Source organism: Onychomys torridus, chromosome 9, assembly GCF_903995425.1.
Source record: "Onychomys torridus chromosome 9, mOncTor1.1, whole genome shotgun sequence".
NCBI classification, from domain to species: domain Eukaryota; kingdom Metazoa; phylum Chordata; class Mammalia; order Rodentia; family Cricetidae; genus Onychomys; species Onychomys torridus.
Window position 1 is genome coordinate 62,958,736 of NC_050451.1, and position 23,780 is coordinate 62,982,515.

General features: G+C 40.1%; 1 protein-coding gene across 2 annotated transcripts; it reads left to right on the top strand.

The window, feature by feature from the left end:
• The first annotated feature begins 3,070 nt into the window (after nt 1-3,070).
• Esd (esterase D) lies at nt 3,071-21,882 on the top strand. 2 transcript variants are annotated; one of them, XM_036199457.1, is made up of 10 exons: nt 3,071-3,154; nt 5,645-5,693; nt 7,293-7,367; nt 9,062-9,150; nt 11,670-11,768; nt 12,538-12,662; nt 17,278-17,397; nt 18,680-18,778; nt 19,456-19,623; nt 21,660-21,882. In XM_036199457.1, the coding sequence occupies exons 3-10, from the start codon at nt 7,300-7,302 to the stop codon at nt 21,738-21,740; spliced, it is 849 nt and encodes a 282-aa protein (XP_036055350.1). In that variant the 5' UTR covers nt 3,071-3,154; nt 5,645-5,693; nt 7,293-7,299; the 3' UTR covers nt 21,741-21,882. The 2 variants fall into 2 exon arrangements, with proteins under 2 accessions (XP_036055350.1, XP_036055351.1); XM_036199458.1 differs by lacking the exon at nt 19,456-19,623.
• The last annotated feature ends 1,898 nt before the right edge of the window (nt 21,883-23,780 follow it).

Genomic DNA, 23,780 nt, shown 5'->3' on the forward strand with positions numbered 1-23,780 from the left:
TATAAAAAATGTTTTCAAAAATTTAAACAATCACACCATAAGGTGCAAAAACTCTCATTATTGTCCATACACACATGTGCACATGCACACACTTCACACACATGCACACACACATCAGCCTTTGCAGGTTTTCAAACTGAAAGCTGGGGTCTGGGGGTAAAGGGTTTGCTGTGTAAGCATGAGGACCTGAGCTCAGTCCTCAGCACCTACATAAAAAGGACTGGACCTTGGGGTGAAGACGTGTAATCCCAGTGCTGAGAGCTAGAGGCTAGAGGATGCCAAGGCTTCACAGGACAGATAGTCTAATCAGTTGTGGAGCTCCAGGTCAATGAGAGACCCTGTCTCAAAATAAATACAAGGTGGAGAGGAGAGCCAGAGGAAGATACCCAGATTGATCACCAGCCTCCACATGTATATAGCATGGATGCAAACACTTGCTCCATGCATGCACTCATTCACATATGAGAGAGAGAGAGAGAGAGAGAGAGAGAGAGAGAGAGAGAGAGCACAAGATAGAGCATGTTAGTAAGGAACATGCAGTTCCAACCTCTTTTTCCTGGGACTCTCATCTTTATGTACTTGAGCCACCATATAGATAGGTAGATCCAACCAGACGGCAGTATCCACTGCCAGGTTTGTAAGTGAAAATATCTATTAATGCCTCACTATCAATGCACACACACACACACACACACACACACACACACACACACACACACACTGACCTATTAGAGAATTAAGTTAAATTCTCTCACAGAGGAGAGAGAAATGGTTCTCAAAAGTGCATTTTACTAGATTCAGACCCAGGTTTGTTAGCTTTACAGGTTAAACATGTATTTTAGAGTCAGACATCTAGATGTTTAGTACCCCAGGTTCCTTTTGGAGACTAAATAGTAGTCTATGCAGACTGGAAATTTACATTCTTCAAATTTATAATTGAAGCCCAAATCCTGAATTTGATGGCATTTGGAAGTGGATAATTGTGGGGATAATTATGGCATGAGGACAAGGTCCTCCCAAGTGTGACCTATGCCCCTAACAAAAGGAGAGGCGCCAGGGCTCCTGCTCTTCGCAGTGAACTTGTACCAAGGTGCTCCTCTGCAAACTGGGAAGACAGCTCTCACCAGGGACAGGATTTCCCACCTCTCAAAATCAAAATCAGTAAACATCTGCTATACTCCCTCCCACGGTATAAAGGTTTTGGAAAGCTGAGATGATCTCCATTCCCGGAGATTTTAAGCAGATTTGAGTTTTTATCATTTCCAGTGCCTTCCTTTGTTGATTACATCCTGCTCATGTTCGTTCAGACTGAAAAACTGAGTATTTTCAGCCAGAGACCTGCAAGTCAGTGGTTCTCAACCTGGGGGTCCCGACCCCTGTGGGGGGTGTTGAATGACCCTTTCATAGGGGTCACCTAAGACCACTGGAAACACAGATGTTTACAGTATGATTCGTAACAGTAGCAAAGTTATCTTCATGAAGTAGCAATGAAATAATTTTGTGGTTGGGGGTCACGACAGCATGAGAAACTGTATTAAAGAATCAGTGTTAGGAAGGCTGAGAACCACTGCTATAAGTAATTTGGGACATATTTCTTTAAATGACTGATATTCACTCATTTTCACTATCAGAAATATCAACATTACTTTTTTATTCAGCTTACTTTACTTTCATACCCAAATAATATATACTTTTAATATTCTAGAAAATAGAAGTTTTGATCTAGTATAATTTCACACCAACTGAAAGGAAGTGTCATTGAGATTACTATTACCTCTTGTGAATACAAGACCCCTTTAAGAAAATTAGTCTCTACCTCAACTTATTAATTGAACACCCTTTAATCTTTGTTCCAACATCCAACGATGAGAAAGAACCTGCAGACTTGGGCGTTCTTTTATTGTTTTGATTGTGAGACTCAGTTTGAAGAGAATTACCTTTTCAGTAATTACATCTAAAAGTAGTTAAGCTGGGGGTGGTAAAGTAAGCCCTAATTCCAGCACTGGGGAGAAAGAAGCAGGTGGATTTCCGAGTTCAAGGCCAGCACCTTATCTCCATAGCAAGTTCCAAGCTAGCCAGAATTACATTTAAGACCCTGTCTCAAATAATAATAATAATAATACATTTTAAAATTCACCTTACTGCTTTCTCAAAATAATATTCTTTTATTAAACATTAAACAGGTACATAAGTGTACCTGAGTCACATGGCACAGAAAAGCTGCGTAGTACCTCATCCATATTTCAGCAAGCTGCAGGTCCCTGAGCAAAACTAAAGAGCCTGTACACAGAGCAGACACTAGGTCTTTCCGACTGACCATTCTACTGCAAATGCACAGGTTGCATGCTCATTGAGCCAGACAAACTCTCAGATGGTATATAGTATTCACAACCTAGCAGCCTAAATCCTGACTTTAAAAAGTACTTGTAATGTTTAATTTTCTGAACAAAGTACACTTGCTGGTTTAATTGGATGAAGCAGAAGTCTGCTGTAAATGATTAACCGGCAACTCTTAAACAGTTCAACTTTTATTGAGGGAAGAAAAATGGGCATTGATTGAGTTACTGTGTGTCACCCTCTAGAAGCTCCAAGTTAAGTAAGTGCACTGAAGTCAGGGGTGGGAATTTGAAATTTTGCCCAGGTTTCTCGACTGCTGAAGAGTTACACATAAGCCCTTTCCACAAGTACACCGGGGCAGGCTCGCTGGTGTATTAGAGCCTCATTCCCTGGATGCCTTCGGGAAGCATCTGAGGCAGCGCGCTGCAGAGGTCTAGAGGTCCAGTGTCAATGCAAACACACTTTGGCTAACCCTGAGAAACGCAGGGAAAAGAGTAACCCGCGAAAAGGCTGCCGGGAAAGGCCTTGCAGAGGAGGGGCAGGTGGGGGAGCGGGAGGGCGGGCTGTAAGGGAGAAAGGGGAGGGCCTTGAGGGCGGGGCCGTGAGGAAGACCCAGAAAGAGAGCGGCCAAGAGAGGGGGCGTGTCCTGAAGGCGGAGCCTCGGCGTGGGTCCGCCCCGATGGGCGGGTCTAGGGGGAGGGCGGGTGGGTCATCGTCTGTGGGCGGGGCCAGAGGGGCGGGTCTCGAAGCGGACATGTTAAAAGCTCCACCCTTCTGTTCCGGTGTTCCGTCTCTCCCCGAGCTGTCTCTCACCGAGGTAAGATGGAGTAAATGCAGAGCCCCAGGCATCCTGCACCGCCTGGGTCTGGGGCAGCTGTCCGCAGACGTCTAGACGTGCGGCGGCGGTGACGGCGGCGCAAGAGTGGTGACGATTCCTGCGCCGTCCCGCGGTGGCAGGGCCGGCCTCGTCCCGCCGGGCCTGCTAATCGCATTAACTTTGGGGAACTGGAAACAATGTGTGACCTGGGGCGGCAGGCTGGCTGGGAAGCTCGGGTTGGTGGAGAGCCCGTTAGAGCAGCATGTTGCGGATGCACAGCTTCCAGAAAAGCTTTCTATTCCCGGATCCCTCCTGGGCTGCTGGCGACGCCACTGGGGCGCCCTGGAGAGCGCGCTGGAGGCCGTGCACCCAGGCGCTGGAGCCTAAGTGGTAACATGGTAACAGTTCAGGTGTATGCTGCCCTCAATAGGTCATTTCTGGTTGGGTCATCAGAAAGATGGCATTTACTGTTTTTTGAAAATTAATAAAATTTACTACTACTTTTATGAAGGCCATGCTAGGCCTAAAGATGAGCTAGTTAAAGGCATCCATTGAGAAGTGACATGAATGAAAACCCAGGCTTCTGTAACGGTACTGTTTGTAGTGGGACATACTAGTAAGAAAGTAGACTAAGTTTTTAATTATCTAGTAGCTATATATAATCGCCACGATGATAGTGGGATTTATTTATTATTTTTATTTATATATATTTTGTAATTTCTGCCTGTCCTTGGAACTCACTTTGTAGACCATGCTGACCTTGAACCCAGAGATTCACCTGGCTTTGCCTCCCAGCTGCTGGATTAAAGGCATGCACAACCAAGTCCAGCTTGATCATGGGAAGTTTTAAAGTTAAACTTTGAGACATTTCAGATGTAAGTGAGGCGATATAGGCAAGGGTCTGGAAACAAGACAATGAAGAAGAAAAGTTGACTTGAAGATGAGTGAGCTGAGTTTAATTTTAAATGCCTTGAGTTTTACCAGCTGGTGATAGAAAGACCTAGCAATTCTGGCATTCATGCTTAAAAAATTTGAAGCTGAAAAGACAGATTTCGATTTTTCAACCAGAAACTCGTTGAAATTTAGGGAATGTGAGTTAGGAGGAAAGTATGTGAAGAGATCAAGGACAGGGGCCCGGGCACGTTGAGGGGGGTGCGAGCTTGAAGTAGAGTTTGGGGCCAGAAGAGGCTGAGTAAAGAAATGGTACTCAGTACTATGAGTCTGTGCCCTGGCCCCCCAAAGCACCAGAAAGTGTCTATTCATTGTGAAGCAGCAAGTGTTCATTGTCAAAGTTCCTTGACCAAACCCTAAGCCTTGTGGCAAATACAGTCATACCTTGCCTAACAACTAGGCTAGGTCCTGAGAAATGTATTCTTAAGAGGGCTTATCCATGTGTGAGCATCCCAGAATGAGCTTATGCAAGCCTCAATGGTACTTGGACTGTGGACATATACAATGTATAGAATATGGTAGGAAATTCTAACACAGTGGTAACTAATTGTGCATCTACACATGAAGAAGGTGCAGTAAAATATGGTATAAAAGTTTTAAAAAAATAGAATGCCATTAAAAGAATGCTTACTGTAAATGGAGCTTACAAAGTCAGGCGTTGCTCTGGTGTGAATCAGTGGATGAATAAGTGACCCCGAAAGCTTAGGATATGTTCATAGATTTCACAAACGAGCTACACTAAATTTATTTAAAATATCTTATTCAATAATAAATCAACCTTAGCATATTTTAACTTTTTATTTTATAAATTGTAGTTTTTAGAACTATTTAACATTATACAATCGTGTAAAATGTGTTACATTTTTATTTTATCAGCTTTTTTCTGTTTTTGATTTTTACAGACTTTTTATAAAAACTAAGACATAATTAGACAATAGACGGGGTTGATTGCACAGGACCAGTCCCGTCAATATTATCGTCTTCTTCCCCCACACTTCGTACCACTGGAAGATCTTTAGGGCAATACACATATGGATCTGCCCTCTCCCACAATAACAGTGCCTCGTGTAGTGCCTGCCTGACCCTCTCTTTTAGGAGGTGGACAGGAGAAGGTGGCTTGCTTACTTTCCCTTTTAGTCCTAAATTTTATAAGTGACTGATCACCATCATCTTTCCTCTCTTTTAATAAAACCCTTTTGGTGTTTGGTCTCACTGAACTTTGCAAATGGTTCTGTTAAATTTCTCACTGAATGATGGCCTTCCTCTCCAGCTACATGTGTGCTTGCTTTTTCAGACCTGCTTACAGGATCACTGTCATGTATGTCACATGTCCTTGGCTCAACCCTCTCGGTGCTGATCATGTCTGTACTAAGGTAGACTAGGGCATTGAGGTGTTTGTCCCATCAGCTATATTTCCCAGGTCAACAATCACCTCCCTCAAAAGAGTTTCTCTGTTGAGACTACATCCGTGTGTATAAGCTCTGGGTGACCTGTGCTGTGGTAACATATGTCCTGATCACAACCCGTTTCTTCTTTTAGATCCACTGCCCTTTGGTGCAGACAGGAAGAACAAGTAGTGACTGGACAGGTAAATTGGAGTTTCAGTGCTTGTGACTCAGTTAAAAATGTTAATAATGTGATTTAAAGCAGTTATTTTTCACATAGGAACGTTTTATTGAAGAATATAATCACCTAATATATAATCACTTGTTTACTTGATTTAAAATTGAATCCATAAAACAAATATTAGGAGAAAATTTAAGTTTTTCTTCTTCCTTTTTTTTTTTTTTTTTTTTTTGCATTCTACCAAGATTTTTAAGAACAGTTTTAACCATGTTTCTTCTGGCCAGGTAAAAAGTTCTGATTTAGATTCAGCCACAGTCAAAGAGCAGAGGAAATAAAATATTTGGGGTTTATTCATATAAGTGAATAACAGTTTGAAATGATACAAAAAGTTCAAAAAATTATTCATCTGTTCTACAAATCACAACAATTATTAGGTGCTTTTTAGGTACCAGATATGTGCTCCGTGTGCCATGTTTTAAGGAAGCAGATATAGTTTCTGCTAGGCTTAAGGGAACAAGATTTCACTGTAGAAAAACTTAGCAAATAAATTGTATTCTTCAGTCTCATTCATATGTGTATAAAATATATACACTGTCTGCCTCTAATGTTAATGTTTTAGGAACAGGGATGAGAATAACTGAAATTTATATAGAATAATAATGTGTTATGGAATGCTTTGTCATTTAAGAATTAATATTTTGTAAGTTAAAAACCAAGCTATCTATGAACAAAGGGTACTTTCTCTGTGAGTAACTACCCTAATCCTATATAATTGGTTCATCTGGAATATCTTTAATAAAAAAAAAAAAGAAAGAAAGAAAGAATGAATGAATGAAAGAAAACAGAAAACTCCATGATCCTCTAGGCAGCAGGACCACAGAGCCTCTAAGAGTAGCATCTCTGATGCCCACCAGACTTCAAATCACAGTTCTCTAGTGTATAACTAAGTATCTAGATTTAAAGACAGGGCTGAAATTGCTCTCATTTAGAATTGTGCAAAGACATTCCCAAGCCGATGTTGCACATCTAAGAGTAGCCTGGACTAGCACCCAGTCGGTACCCAGGTACACCGCTGTGAAGACCACTAGGGTGCTCGCACCTGTTTCTGGTGTCTGAAGGAGCTGTGTGTAAGACCCAACATTTTATATTTGAATGAGACTAGGAATTAATTACCATGCTTCAAAATTCCTGACAACAAGCTATCCCTTAATTCACAGCTAACAGCTTATGGTTGCTTGTTGATTTGTTTGGAAGGAGAAATGTTGATCAAACAAAACTACCTTGCCACTTTCTTGCAAAAACTCATAGGGTGAGTAATTGATGTGCATATAAAAATGCCTTAGCATATAAAAATGCCTATGATGCTGGAAGGTGTTCAGTAATTTTTTAAATTATTTAATGATCTAAGATCTGTCTTGAAAGAATGAGACAGTCCATGAAAGTAATGGCAGCAAACCTCACTGATAATATACCAGTTCTGACATTTTCTAGAAACAAGTGTGGATAGCACACGTGTGAGTGTGAACTTGTATTTGGATAGTTGATCCGAGAACAGTTTTGTTTCAAGGTTTTCAGGCAGTAAAAAGCCTTTAGAATGAATGGGATTCATCTTCGTCCACAGGAGAAGAATGGCATTGAAACAGATTTCCAGCAACCGGTGCTTTGGGGGCCTCCAGAAGGTTTTCGAACATGACAGGTAAGCATTAAGATACAATTGTAGATACCTCTTACTCAGTTTTATTTTGCATTTTGTTGTAGTTTTAAACAAAACTCCCACTGATAAACCTGCTTTCTCTGCCCCACCCCTGCTGTGTATCTGGAAATTTCACCACACTTAATTGCTTGTAGCTTGGATGCTATGAGATAAAGGAGAGCCTTCAGACTGTCTTTAAGTTTTGGCTTCATGGTTTTCTAAAGTTTTCTGGAAAACCATCTGTGTTGCCATTAAAAATTCAGAGAACAACTTCCGTGTGGGTCTTCTGATATAACAAAGAAACCTAGACTTGATTAAATTGGCAACTTTAGCAGACATATTTGACATGAAATGATACAAAAAGTCAAGAAGTTCAAATCCTGATGACCTGAGTTCTTTGATCCCCATGTCTTAGTCACTGTTCTGTTTCTGTGAAGAGACACCATGACCAAGGCAACTCTATATTATAAAGAAAGCATTTAATTGGGGACTTGCTTACAGTTTGAAAGGTCTAGTCCATTATCATCCTGGCGGGGAGCATGGCAGGAGGCAGGCATGGGACTGGAGAAGTAGTTGAAAGCTATATCCTGATCTGTAGGCAGAAGGAGAGAGACTGGACTGGCATGGGCTTTTGAAACTTCAAAGCCTACCCCTAGTGAAACACTTTCTCCACAAGGGCACACCACTTAATCCTTTCAAAAATGTCACTCCCTCATGACTAAGGATTCAAACATATGAGTCAGTGGGGAAGGGGCACTTTTATTTAAACCACCACACCCCAGAACCCATATGGTGGAAGGAGAGAACTGACTCTCCCAAGCTATCCTTACCACTACACAGGTACCATGATGTGTACACCCACACATGGTGTGTACTAGCTCACCGTGAGGGATCATTCTAGAATTCTTAAGCTGAGTGGTTGAAGTTGTCAGATTGAAAAGGTTATCCAGCACAATGGAAGAAAATACCACAATGCTGTGAAGAGCACTGGGTGCATAGAAAATTTCTAAACATTTAGAGGAGAAAATGGATTGAGTTTTTTTTTTTCTTTGAAAATACAGATTAGTTCATGAGCCATACCAGAATCAAGGAGACGGTGGTAGTGCCTTAAATTCTGAAGGATAAACCTACACCTGGCCACACATCATGTATGTGGAGAGAATGAAGACAGTTTCTATGTGCTCTTTTCTGGAAACAGCTGGGCAGCATGCTTCTAGAGAGGACTAGAGTGAGAGCAGAAGACAGGGATCAGGAAGCAAAGCTACCTGGTTGTAGTCAGAGTAGCTCTGGTGAAACGTTAGTGATGACAGAGGAGGTCAGGGATGTGGTAGATTTTAGTGCCCAGAAGCAAACGTAGAACTGAAGAGCCATGTGTTTGGAATTCATTTCTTACAGAAGTCGCTTTGGTATGTCATCTCAATAGAAATAAAGCCTTTTTAATAGAAGTGCTGCATTGAGAATTACATTGAATTTATTCAGCCTCAAAGGATAGGCTCAGGCTGGGATCAGTATACTAAGCAGGCTTCATCTTTTTTGAAGAAGTAAAGTGTATTTCTTAAATGTTGGTACTTTGAATATTAAATCACATTTTAAAAATTCTTTACTGTATATTCTTCCTTTTTATAAATTGCTAAATTATTTAGTGTCTGTCCTGATTAATGGAGAGCATTAATACTTTGTGGTTGTTAAAATTGCAGTGTTGAGCTGAAATGTAAAATGAAATTTGCTGTCTACCTACCACCACAGGCAGAGAGTGGGAAGTGCCCTGCACTCTACTGGCTGTCTGGTACGTATTTGACTTTGGAATTTCCTAAAGGAATTTTGTCTTGCTTTTTTACTGTGACCTACTTAATCTACATCTTGAGTCATTTATAAAAATCTTCGGACAGAGCTGGAGAGACGGCTCAGTGGTTTAGAGCATGTGCTACTCTAGCAGAGGACCCACATTTGGCTTTTAGAACCCACGGCAAGCAGCTCTCGACTTCCTGTAACTACAGATGCAGGCATCTAATGCCATCTGCTGGATTCTGAGGGTACAGGTTCCCACACTCCCAGGTGGGCACACATACACACATGATTAAAAAGTAATAAAACAAATGTTTTCAAATTTCTAAAGGCTGTCATATTCCATTTTGTAATTTTATCTTGAGACTAATTTCAGACTTACAGAATTACAGTTTTATTTCCTTTTCAATTAGACCAAGTAACTTAGCTGAGAACATAAAGTTCAGTACTCAGTAAGGATTTGGGAAACTTACACTTAATTTGTACCCGCCCAAGCATTTCTGGAGGTTGCTAAGACTCTAGCAGTCAAACAAAACAATATTAAATGGAACTGGAACACAAGGATGCATGCATTAGAAATCACAGACGAGTAGCTTCCTAGATGTGCTCTGAATACTGAACTCCATAAAGCTTCGCTGCAGCAGTTTAAGGAGTTCAAAGAACATGGTGATTCTTCGTCCATAAGTGGTTTTCTCAATCAGACGATAGAACAGGCAGGGAGAGTTAAGATGTACAAGAAAGTAAACATGTTGTCTTAAAATTTAAGTGGAAATTGTATTTTAACACATAAAGAAAGCTTTTCTGTATTACTTTCTGTGGCTGTGGTTAAAATAGCATGACCAGAAACAACTCATAAGGAAGAGTTTATTTGGGTTTATGGTTCAGAGGTTAGCAGTCCATCACAGAGGGAAGCATGGCAGTAAGCAGCATGGTATGTGGCAGACACAGGAAGCTAAGTTCACATCCTCAACTCAAAGCATAAAGCAGAGAAATCAAGCTGGAGGTAGGGCAAGTCTGTGCTCTCAAAGCCCATCCCCAGTGATACACTTCCTCCATCTAGTAGCTCTTAAACTTCTCCAAATGTTGGGGAATCTCTGTAGACACCACGGCCAGCAGTGTCCATCCAAGGGAAGCAAGGAAGAAATTCAGTTCAACACGGCTCAGTAGCCAGTGTTGGTTCTAACTTCAAGAGTCTGACCATGAGTAGTTTATCTTAGGCCTACGTAACCACAGCACAATTTGGTAAAATAATTGCCTGGTGATAATTAACTCTGTCCTGTGTGCCCAATAAAGCTCAGGACATGACTACATTGAAACTCTTTGTGTGACATCTTCCATAAAGATAGGTTCTATAGATTGAGAAAGACAAACTTTATCTGGGGAAGGATCTGGTGTGGTCTCAGCCACACAGATAGTGCAAGGGTCAATAGGCTATTAACCACATCCGCTCCCAGCCTTCTGGGTAGAAAGCAGGTTATACATCCCGCCCTTTGAAGAGACAACCTTGTATATTTAACATTCCTGGTTCCTCTAGTGAGCACAAGAACCTCCATGCCTCCCATACCCAGACTGTGTCATCACCTAGAGACTAAGTGTTCAAATGCTTAAAACTTTGGGGGACATTTCTCCTTCAAACCACCTCAAATTTTGATTTCTTTGAAAATATATTAGACATGCCAATAGCAATAGCAATAACATTAGATACTTGGTTAGAAATCATCCTACTGTACAACTAAAGATGTCTTAGAAATCATGTAATTCATAGAAGACAGGCCTTGAGAAGCTAAATACTATCCAAGGTCACATACAGTTTTCTGAGTCAGTGCAGACCTATGCTTTTTCTGCTCTTTACTTGTAATGAGCTAGTAAGGAAAGTCTTATTCTTTGGTTAGAGACTGTTAACCCAGATCAGAATTGAAATCTAACAGTGCATACCATCTATTTGTTTACATTGAATGACTGGATGTTACCTTAGTTAGATGCTGAAGATAGACCTTAGAAATTAAGTCCTGATTGCTTGAATCCTTACTATGTCCAAGATACCATTTAAAGGTATGGTTATCATATATGGTCATATATGATCTTCCTATGAGGAAGAGGCAGTTAGTTCTGTCTGTAGTTTCCAAGTGAAAGAGTTGGAGCACAGTAAAAAATCTTGTCTAATGCAAAATCTTTAATGTTACTTTTAACTTTGTATATTATTAATTTAATTAATACTGTTTATGAGTAAACTTAGTCTCTATTCTCTTGTGGGCTAATAACTCTAAACATTTTATAGTTAATTTGTAGCTTATGCTTTTCGGTAAGCTTCATTTTTGCAAATATTCAGATATTTAGCGGTGACCTTTGGAAAAGGGCTGCTGTGTTAGGTTCAACTCAGCATCATTGCTAGTTTACTTGGCCACTCCCCATCAGCAGGAACCTGACAGTACTAAGCCAGCTGATTTTCTGTGTAAGGAAACGTTAAAGCTTGTAGAATACTGGCAGTGCAGCTGGCCATAACAACCTTTTCATCTTCAGGTCTGACCTGCACAGAACAAAATTTCATCTCAAAGTCTGGCTTCCAGCAAGCTGCCTCCGAACACGGCCTTGTTGTCATTGCTCCAGATACCAGCCCCCGTAAGTAGTTCCTGTTCAAAATGCGTATAAATATCTAGACCTTAGTCTAAGCTCTAAGTAGAACAGTACCCATTATACACTTCCTCCCGGGTTTTCGATGTCATTATCCTTTTGTTCACTCAAGCGACATCATAACTCTAAACTACCATACTGGGAGTAGATTGGGGAAACAGGATGAAAGGACATTAGGAGACATTTTCAGCTCAAGATAGTGATTTCTAACATTGACATCTGTCTCCTCAAGTTCATAGTGGTGAAGAGAATTACAGAAGTGTTGTAGTCCAGGACAGCCATCAGGGCAAGCATTGCAATACAGAACTGGAAAGTAAAGTGAATATGAGTCTCTTGTAACAGAATAAGGATTCATGTTTTCAGAATCCGTAGGATTCTAGGTAGCTTACCTTGCCTCCTGAATTCTCCAGTTGGAAGGTTGTTCTCTCTCACTTCATTTGCCAGAACAATTCAAGGAAAAAGGACCCAGAAAGTCGAATCCCATAATGGATCTTAAAAAGTGGAAGAGAGTTCACAATGTTTTGTGAAAGCTCCGTTGTGTGTGGACACACATATTCAGTTAACAGTGTGTGCGGTAGGGGTCATTATCTTACTAGGTAGCCTAGGCTGACAGGCTGACTGATGAGTGAGTGAGTATCCTGTCTCAGCTTCCCAAGAGCTGAGAGTATAGGCAGGTGCCACTGACCATTACTAAAACTGTCACTAGACAGAGGGACGTACTGTGGAGTGGATGAAAGTGTAACCTTTTCCTTGCTAGGTGGCTGCAGTATTAAAGGGGAAGATGACAGCTGGGACTTCGGCACTGGGGCTGGGTTTTACGTGAATGCCACTGAAGACCCCTGGAAAACTAATTACAGAATGTATTCTTATGTAACCGAGGAGGTAATGTAATTATTAACTGATGGCCACTGAGAGTTTGGTTTTAGATATGAAGCCCTTCCAAACCTGAAAATTTTAATATAAGAATGGCACTGGAAACCCAATTTTAATTTAGGGAAAACTCCAAGATCTGCTAATATTATAGTTGCCACAGTTTAAGTTAACTGTAAGTGTAGATTCAAGGATTTTTATAATTATATTCAGATCTGTGCACACTTCCCAGGTTATCTCAGAAAATAGCACATGAAACAGCCCTTCATATTCTGGAGCTGGTTCAGTTAGGTATCTTACGTGGTAAGCAAGGGCTTGATTAGAAAGGGCAAGTGGCAAAGCATGGCTTCTTTTAATTATGTTGATGTACAGTGTGTGCATTTTCCTGGATTTTACCCCATGTATCATAAAAACTCTGAAACGGTTGAAATCTTAGTTGCGTATAGTTTGTGGTGAGTTGTTTGTTGTTTTTAGTGTTGGGGTCAAACTCAGGATCTCATGCATACTAGACAAGAACTTTACCACTAAAGCACACTCCAGCACCCAGTCACCCATAATTTTTACGCTCTAGATAGCAATTATGTTTTGGTATATTCTGAAGTTTTAAATTTTTATTTATTTGGGTTTTTTTAATATTGATTTTGTTGGCATTTTTTCCTACTAGCATATGTTCATTGTACATTATAAAGGTTTCAACATTTTCACACAAGCAATACCCCACATACAACCCCTTAATTTCACTGCTAATTACTCTCCTATCAGACATGCCAACCTGCAGCATATGGCCACATGTATCCTAGGACAGCTGTGAATACAGCCCAACGAAACAGCCAGCTTAACTTAAACTATGTGTGTGTTTTTTCTTGGTTGTGCCATTAAGTGTAAACTCAGTAGATGACAAAATCATATTGCACTTGGACACCCTGCTTGCTTCTTTCATGTCATATACACATAAACGATTTTATGTATCTATATAGAATCTAGTTTCCATGAATGAGAGAAAACAAGATTTTTCTAATTTAATTTGCTTAACATGTTAATATCAGTTATATCCATTTTCTTACAAATGATGCAATTTCATTCTTCATGACTGAATAGAATTCTGTATATATGTACCACATTTTTGTTACCCATTTTTTAAAAAGATTTATTTATTCATGTATTTTATGTATATTAGTGCTCTGTCTTCATGCACATCAGAAGAAGGAATCTGATCCCAATAAAGATGGTTGTGAGCTACCATATACTTGCTGGGAACTGAACTCGGGACCTCTTGAAGAGCAGTCAAGTGCTATTAACTGCTGAGCCATCTCTCCAGCCCCTTTGTTACCCGTTCTTCTGTTGATGGATACCTAGTTTGATTCCGTAATTTAGGTATTGTATAATACTGCATAAACATTGATATGCAGGTGTCTCTGTGATATATTGGCTACTTTGTGGGTCACAGGATTCAGGCTCAGAATTGTCAGATTGTTAGGCTGAGTTGTCAGGCTTAAAGGCAAATGCCTCTACCCTCTTACTAACTCTGAGTACTTTTTAATTGAACAGTGTATATCAATTCCTGTCATTTTCTTATTCTTCGTTTGTTTATCCACTGTTGTAGCATGACTTATTCTTTATTGTAGCCTCATGAATGTGTTTATTTCTCTTTAGTACATAGATTCCTTCATGTATCCTCTATAGTAGTCATCAATTCTTTAAATTGTGTAGCATGAGTTGGGCAGTGGTGGCTCACGCCTTTAATCCCAGCACTTGGAAGGCAGAGGCAGGTGAATCTCTGAGTTCAAGGCCAGCCTTGTCTACAGAGTGAGTTCCAGGACAGCCAGGGCTACACAGAGAAACCTTGTCTCAAAATAAATAAATAGTTTATCATGGAAGTTGTTTCTTTAACTATGAAGCATAGTTTGGCTGGGTATAGTAATCTGAGTTGACTGTTCTTTCCGTGCTTACAATATAATGCCCCATGCTCTTCCAAGTTCAGGGTTCTGTTGAGAAATCTGACATGTTACGATGGGTTTGTGTGGCTGGTGCTTCTTATTGCTGCTTCCTGTGCCCTGTCCTCTGTTTCAGTGGTGATGTGAGTGGGGAGGTGCTTTTCTGGTCTTGCTGTTGACTTCCTAAATGTTCCCCGGATGAATCCCTCGACTTAGGAATGTTCTACATTATTGACTATATTATTTACATCTGAAGTTCTTTCATTAGTCCCATGATTCATAAGTTTAGCTTTTTATTTGTGTTCCAGTGATCTTGTTTGTTTCTTTATCAGTGTCTGAATGTTCAGGCTCATTTATCCCATTTCCATTCCTAATGTTCTGTCTTTCATAAACTTTATCCATTCTGCAGGTGAGGCTTCCTACTAGTATTTTTTATTTAATCGGGAGCTTTTCATTTTAAATTTTCAACTGGATCTTGTCCCAGTAGTTTTCCTTTTATTGAATTCCTCTTTCGTATCCTGTATTGATTTCCTTGTTTCATTTGTTTATTTATATTTTTTAATTTGTTTAGTTCGTGTTCTCTTGATTTTGTTAAACATTCTTACAGCTGTCTTCTTGAATTCTTTGTCTGAGATTCTATCTAAATCACTCTGATTGGAATTCACTACTGTAAAATTGTTTAAGGTTTTTTGTTTTGGTTTGGTTTTGGTTTTCAGGTCTTATACTGCCTTGACTACGTGTGTCTGGTATTTCTGTGCATTGGAACTTATGTTCCTATGGTTACTTCATGGGTTGGGTTATATTCTTTCATTGGAAGTATTTGTAAGGTTTAAGAAAGACAGCGTTGTAGTAGGACGTTGTAGTAGGATTGAGGTATCTCTCCTCCACAGTAGATTGAGATGTAGTTCTGTGGCTAAACCCTCAGACCACATGCTTAGGGCACCAGGCATAATCCCCAAGAATATTATTCATTTCAGAAGCAGCTACAATTGCTAGACAGGCCCACTGTGCAAATATAGTTGGTCATCTCTTTAATGTTAGTCTTTGAGTCATAAAGGAACAAAGATAGTATGGGGTATACTAAGAATTTAGTACTAAAGTTTGGGCTGTAGAGGAAATAGGCTGAGAAAGTATATGCATTCGTGTTTGAGCTGAGGAGGAAAGAATGGGGAGGGGAAAGCAGAAGGAATGTGGAGCATTGAGATATTGCTAAGATCCCACAGGGATTAAAGATTGTTCAAGCTGCTGTATGTTATAGTTATAAAGTAAAAAGAGAGAGGGAACAAGGTAGGAATGGGGTGGTGTGTCTATGGATGGTGCATAGGAAAAATATAGTAGAATAGAATGGATGCAGAAATTAATGGAATACAGAATAATCATACAACTACTTGAGCAATGGAAAAACCTAACAAAAGACAGTTTAGGAATATTTATGTGCAAGAGAGATGTTTAAAATGTAAAAATAAAGTCAAATAGTCATTTTAAATGTATCATGGGTCAGTAATTCTTTCTTGTTAAGAGGGGGTTTTGAGTTCCCTCCCTACCTGTAATGTTTCATGTGACTTACTGTAGTGGTGGGGGAGGTGCGATTTGCATATCCAGTTCAAACCTGTAAAACTAGATTTGTGAGTATTCAATGTCCCAGTGGGATTCAAACAAATACATTTTGGGTTGAGTTTCTTCTCTCTAGAGCAATGGTTCTCAACCTTCCTAATGGTGAGACCCTTTAATACAGTTCTTCATGTTGTGGTGACCCCCTAACCACAAATATATTTTAATTCCTACTTCATAACTGTAATTTTGTTACTGTTATGAATTATCATGTAAATCTCTGTGTTTTTCAGTGGTCCTTTGACACCTCCCCACAAGGGGGTGGCGACCTACAGGTTGGGAAGTGTTGCAGGCCAGCGGTCCTCATGGAATGCTGATTTGAGGATCATAGCCACTCAATAGTCCACATATGCTGGGTGGTCACACTTCTTGATATTGACCTTTTCACTTGGAAGCATATGTCGCAAGGCTCTGGCTGTCTTTGGCTGTGTGTACTTCTGCTCTCATGTACTTTCATATTATGTTGTTATAAAACTTCATCCTATTTAAGTTAGCTGTTTTTTATAAGTGTTTTTCAGTATTGTTCTAATTTTAATAATTTCATAATCTTCCATGTCCTTTATACTTTTTCTTAATGTAAGACATTTGTATTTTGAAAGTACTTCTTACCATAACAAATATTAATGTTATCTTCCTGCATAATTTTCCTCCATAAAATACTCATTCCTTATAATATTAACAGCTGTCAAGCCTGAAGACTGAGTTTAAACCTAGAACCCACCTGGAAGGAGAGAGCTGAACCTCTACAAGTTGTCCTGTGTACTCCATAAGTGTACACAGTGCACATGTATGGGGACACACACTAAATAAATAAACATGGGAGCAAGGGTTAGAATGTTTCAAACATTTTTCTCTATCATCTTCTTAACTTTGTCCATTGATTTTATAAAACATCTGCACACATATTTTTCAATGACGTATTAGTTACCATTGTCCACCTGAGAGTTTTTTCTTTTAATCTGCACCAGTTCAAGCCACTGTACCACTGTGCTTTTAAAGTACGGATTGTGCCACTATATATGACTTTGGAAAAGTCTAACATTTCCTCTGAGATCTTTATCATGTTATTACATTCTTTCTAGCTTCCACAACTCATAAATGCCAATTTCCCAGTGGACCCACAGAGGATGTCTATTTTTGGTCATTCCATGGGAGGCCACGGAGCTCTGGTTTGTGCTTTGAAAAATCCTGGAAAATACAAAGTAAGATAACAATAAACTTCATTGATAAAATACTTCTGGAGAATAATGGGAACTTTGGAAGACTGAAATTTTGAAATGGCCTTAGAATCAGGAATTAAATAATTTTGGGGTTGGGGTTTTCAGGAGGTAAGCAGAAGACATTAAACTTGATGCTGTAGGAGTATAAACATAGGAATTCCGTCAGAGTGGTTCTCCTTGGCCTGACAGAAGTACCAGAAATTATAGCTTATGTTTTCATTGCTCTTCTTAAGACTATACTTTTGAACATATTTTTCCTCAAGATTGTTAGTCTTGATAAGTGCTATTATGTGACACTATCTGTATATCATTGCTCTAACTTGAGAAACATCTCTGTAATGCTGAATTTGATCGCCTACAGTGGAGAACATTCGTATTTTAGAATTTTAAGTTCTTAATGCTCTGAATGAAGGTTGAAATGCAACTTGGTTGAAAAACATCTCTCAGCGTCCCCCATGCCCCAACCCCCTACCACGCTTTATTTAAAGGCTTTGTGGATTTTCTTTTCTTTTAATGAGACAAGACTGAAATACCACAACTGAAATCCTGACCTCAGCAACTGAAATGAAGTGTGCGTAAAAGTGGGGTGCATGTTTTAACACACAGGGTGTTTGGCATCTCGATCGGTTCCAGCTGTTTCCTTCCCGCTGGAAAGACTGCAGTCATTTCAGGCATGCTACCGAGAATACAGACGTCAGTCACAGCAGTTTCAGAACACACTAGAACATAAGCGTGTACCTTTCAGTTTGTATACAGTGAGTCAGCGAATGTATTGTCTAAGGTAGAAAGTGAACTTAAACTTTTTATGAACTTAATTTTTTGTCTTTTAAAAATGTGAGCAGTCACTGTGAACTGTACACATTGAGAACTCTAGAGCCGAGAGGTGCACTGTTGGCCTGCCGGGACTCAGCATTGTCAGAACAGAAGGCAGTCCTTGCTTCTGTGGTATGCTTCAGAGAAATGCCACGTTTAATGAGGTTCACTAAGGGAAATATCAGCGTTTAGATCATTACAGATTAATTGTCAGTGGGAATAAAGAGGAGAAACTCTGAGCCAAACTTGTGTTTGTACCTAAATTGACTTCTAAAGGCATGCTTTGCATTAAGCACTTTAGTTTCTGAGTTTTTGAAGTAGATTATACAGAGTTGTAGTATGAAGAGCCATAGATGCAAGATTTTTGTGTTACGTCATAGTTGTAAGTTGCAAGCATTCACATTTGATTAGCAACATATAACTTAATTTTAAACTTCTTTTGTCTCTGAAGTCTGTATCAGCATTTGCTCCAATTTGCAACCCAGTGCTCTGTCCTTGGGGCAAAAAAGCTTTTAATGGATATTTGGGACCAGATCAAAGTAAATGGAAGGTAGGTGATGGACTATTTCTGTACTCATTCTTAAGTTTCCATGTTCATTATATGTGTGTGTGTGTGTGTGTGTGTGTGTAATATTATATACACACATAATCATATATGTTGACTATTGTTACTCCTCCATGCTTATGGGTTCTGTATCTGTAGATTAAACCGAAAGAAGCTTTGATTTTGGAGTTACATGTTCAGACCTTTTTTCATTGTCTTTATTCTCTGCTACCCCACCTTGGTACTATAGCAGGTACTGGAGTAATTTGGAGGTAATTTCAAGTACTTGGGAGGGTATGAGTGGGTTATATGAAGACTGAAGACATTGCTATTTCATACAAGTTACTGAAGCTTTGCTGGTGTTGATGTCCTTGGGAGGAGGGTTCCACAACCAATCCCCAGATCCCCGGGGACAGACATGTAATAGTAACCTTTAACCTTGGTTTTTAGTTGTTCTGAATCATGGAAGTTGTCCTAAAGCTACTTCCTCTGCAAGTGATTGCTTTTATATTTCTAAGTTAACATTACCTCTAAATTAATTTTATAAAAATTTAAATTGGATGTCTGGCTGACTTAGACTAAAAGTTAAGATACTTTTAAGTTTAATTTTGGTTCTAGTACAGTATATTCTGGAAGATACTTTCTGGACACTTTTAACTTTTAAGTGTTTCTTCTTTTTACAGGCATACGATGCAACCTGTCTCGTGAAGTCCTATTCAGGTTCCCAGATTGACATATTAATTGATCAAGGAAAAGATGACGAGTTTCTTTCAAATGGGCAGTTACTCCCTGATAACTTCATAGCTGCCTGCACAGAAAAGAAAATCCCTGTTGTTTTTAGGCTACAAGAGGCAAGTATTAGGAAACCTTAGTTTGACCTAAATAGCAAAATTTTTAAAAAGCAAGATTACGTACAATTTTCTTAACTTTTATTTTAGGTATTTGAGGATACAGGATGATACTGGCAATAAGAGTTTTTAACTACATTAAGGTTTCTGAAGGGAAATTTGTAACACCTAAGGCCAAATTTGAGTTAAATAAGAAAGCTTTTGGCAGTGAAAAATAAGTGCAACTTGCCCATTGTCGGGCAGTGCAAAACAAGAAGTTTAAGGCTTGGATGGCCTTAGTCTTCCACACCGTTGGGTGTGTCTTTACTATAGATACACCACTGTTACTCTAGAATGTGGACACAGCTCGGGGCCACAGAGTGGCCGCTTGCAGACCTTAGGTTCCCCGGGTCTGAGAGGTAGTTTGTAGGTTAGGTTTTTTGATTTTTGCTATGGTTTGTTTGTTATTGTTTAGTCACTTGCTTGATCATTTGATTATAAGTATAACTATCTCTTTGTGGAAAGGAGCTAAGAAAAAATTCAGCTGAAAAAACAAGTTTTATATAAAAAGAAAGACAAAAATGACCACAGTCCCGTGCATGCTTTCACTGTCCTCATTGTGAGGTGTCTGTCATGTCACATGTTGTCAGTTTATATTAATGTTTTGTCAGTTGTCAGGAAAGATTGCTTGAGAGGAAAGAGCTAGTTCATGAGGATATTTCTTTATTTCATATGGTTTTTAATCTGGGGCTTTGTGGCATCTAAGTTGATAGTGTCTGGAGACTGATTCTGACAAAGTAGGACCTTAATTGTCCTGGTTTAGTTAGTGAAATCACAAAATGAGGAGAAAGTTCAGTGGCCTAATGCTAAGGAAACATCAGAAACATCATTCCCTTATAGAAAAAGGGAAGGCTAGCTCTCTACTCAAGTCTCAGGGCCTTTTTGAAGATTCGGGGCCTATTTTGACCTTTACTCTGTGTAAGGTCATTATCTAGCACCTAGACTCTGGGACTGTTAAATAAGCAAAGGAAGTTCTCTCAAGAATCTTCTTCATTAACTTGAGGTTCAACCTGAGCTTTTGTAATTGGGTCTAGACAATGTGGAGGAAAGCACTGCCTTGTGATATAGATATCCAGTGTGGTGGAGCACTGCTTCCCTTTTGAGAGTTGGCTGAAGACCAAAAGAATGTGTTTACATTCCCAGAGCCGCCCTTTCCTACTGAGTGTTTTTCCATTTAAAGTTTGGAGTACAGGAGAAAGGGCCCTTCAAGTGTTGCTAAATATAGGTAATTGCCCAAGCTGCTTAATAAACCCAATTAAAGGTGACCATCAGTGTCATGCCTCAGATACTGTCACCTTTTAAAAAAAGACAAAAAAAGATTCGATCTCCCACTGCTCTGGGAAGCCAGCTAAGCTACTGTGGCTGACCAGCAGCAGCTCCGATTCACCTCCCTCACACTGGAATTATAAGTACAGTCACCACACGCTTGCTTGTTTGCTTGTTTTTCCTTGTAGTTCTAGGGACTGAACTCAGGTCCTCATGCTTGTAAAGAAAGTACTTTACCAACTGAGCCATCTCCCCAGGCCAGAGGTAGAGTCCTTGATGTGTGATCCCCATGGTTGACTTCTTAAACAGTGTTAAAGCCTTCTGGCATTGTTGTGTTCTTTCTCCATATTGTTTGTGTGTACTTCCTTTGCCCTTTAATAGTTGTATTCTTTTTATGTCAAGTGTGCTAATTCTAAGAACCTGATTCTGCTTCATCTTGTCAGTGTGGCCACAGGTCCTGTTTGCATATTTAATTAATGTGTTATCGCTTCCCATTGTGTACTAACAGCAACATTTAGAAACTAGGATAGGCAGAATGTTTGATTTCCCCTCACATTTTGCTCCTTTTTAAATAAGGTACAAGGGTGACAACCTTGATTTTGATTGAAACTTACTTAAAATACTTGGTCATGTACAAGCAAATTAAATGACAGGAGAGTTGGAATGACTCCTGAGAGAGACACTTAATGTTGGGGTTTCTGAATGGTAGGTCAGTGTCTTATCTTGTCTTCTAGGGTTATGATCACAGCTACTACTTCATTGCAACCTTCATCACTGACCACATCAGACATCATGCAAAATACCTGAACGCATGAGAAGCTCCAGACAGAAGAATCTCAACAGGATTAGAAACACTGAACTACACAGAATTGCTGAGTAGAAGATTTTGGATTTCCTGTAAAAAAGATCACCCTTCTGCAGTTGAATCACTTTTCTGAATAAATGTATCAAACTTTCTGATTAAAGTAGTTATTTCTCCAGTATTCACATAGGAATTTAATGCCTGACAGTGTTTCTGAGTCATTTGGAAATTCCTGTTAAATAGTCTCAAGTCATATAGGCTTGAACTGTGAACACAGTTCCTTGTCTGTCCCACCTCTACTTCCTGCCTGGCTACTGGCCAATCAGCATTTTATTTATACAGAGCAACATCCACAGCAGTTCTGTCCTAGTTTGCCTTCTCCATGACCAAAAGCAACTTGAGGGGAAAGAGTTTGTTTCGTCTTACACTTCCAAAGCCTAGTCAGTCACTGAGGCAGGTACTGGAGGAGTACTCGCTCTCCATGGCTTGCTTAGCCTGCTTTCTTAGAGTACCCAGAACCACCTGCCAAGGCTGCCCACTCTGGGCTGGGCCTTTCAGCCACATCAGTTGTTCATCAAGAAAATGCCCCATGGACTTGCCTGTAGCACAAGCTAAGAAAGGTTAAATTCTGTACCTACAAATATACCCCAAGTTCTTTCTCATAGCAGTTTTAGGATTTTTCGTGTGTGAGTATATTTTTTCAGGTTTGTATGTTTCATGTATGTATGTGCATGTTTGTGAACACCCAAAGACCACCTCAGGCATGATCTCAGGAGTGTTGCCCATCTCCGTTGAGACAGGATCTTTATTGGCCTGGAGCTCACCAAACAGGCTAGCCTCTCTGGGCTTCTCCCACTTTGCCTCTTCAGTTTGGGAATTCCCTACGCATCATCCATGCTGGGTGATGGGGATGTTTTATGAGTTCTGGGGATTGAACTCCCGTCTTCAAGCATGTGAGACAGGCAGTTTGCTAAAGGCTATTTCCCTAGCCTAGTTTTAGGGATTAAAATAAACAAATACATGTCCTAGTTTGCTGTGACATACACCATGACCAAGAGCAACTTGGGGTGGGGAGGGTTTATTCAGCTTTCAGCTGTCCATGAAGGGAAGTCGGGACAGAGATAACACAGCAACAGAATGGAAGCAGAGATCATGGAGGATGCTAGCTAAGACTTGGTCAGCCTTACACAACGTAGGACCATCTGTCCCCAGGGTGGCAGACCCCCAGTGGGACAGGCTGTCACTCCTCAGTCAAGAGAATGCCTCACAGACTTGCCTGTGGGCCAACCCGATGGTGGGTGGCATTTTCTCCTTTGAGGCTCCCTCGAGCCAGATGACTCTAGCTTGTGTCGAGCTGACAAAAAACCTAATTAAGCACAGGTTCCACATGCACTCAGAATGCATAGTAAGTGATGGCCAAAGAAAACAGCAGGTTTTCAACTTCAGAAGTTAGTGCCATTGAGATGTATCTGTTACTTTTTCGTTGCTGTGATGAAATACCCTAAAAAGAGACTGAGGGCTCACTATTCAACAGAATAATCCATGGTCACATGGACATCACTTGCGGGGCAGGTGAGCAGTCCACAGTCAGGAAGCAGAGAGAGATTACTAGTCCTCTGCATACTTTCTCCTTTGTGTGCTGTCCAGAACTCAGCCGGTGGGACAGCGCCACCCAGGTCGTTTTCCCCGCTTGGTCAGTCTAATCTAGATAGCTCCCTCACGGGGACCTGGAGGCTTGTCTCTGAGATGACTCTCCATCCTGTCAACTTCACATCATTGGCCACGCTAGACACAAGTGTAAATACACTAGAAATTAGCACAACTGAATATGAGAACAGGTCAAGACCCAGAATGAACTTCACACAAAACGATTCCAACCTTGTTACCTCTGATAAAACCATATAATCCATAAGTCCCTTGCCTGCTAGTGATAAGCTTCTGAGTTACTATTAGTTGAGGCTTGAAGCAGAGTGTTTTTTGTTTGTTTGTTTGTTTGTTTGTTTTTGTTTTGTTTTGTTTTGTTTTAAATAGATGAATTGGCTTTTGTGATTGT

Bases quoted from the DNA above. Each gene is read 5' to 3' on its own strand.
- Esd (XM_036199457.1), top strand. From the start codon at position 7,300: ATGGCATTGAAACAGATTTCCAGCAACCGGTGCTTTGGGGGCCTCCAG. The intron at 7,368-9,061 runs GTAAGCATTAAG...TTAAAATTGCAG, and splicing joins AAGGTTTTCGAACATGACAG to TGTTGAGCTGAAATGTAAAA. The intron at 18,779-19,455 runs GTAGGTGATGGA...TTCTTTTTACAG, and splicing joins CAGATCAAAGTAAATGGAAG to GCATACGATGCAACCTGTCT.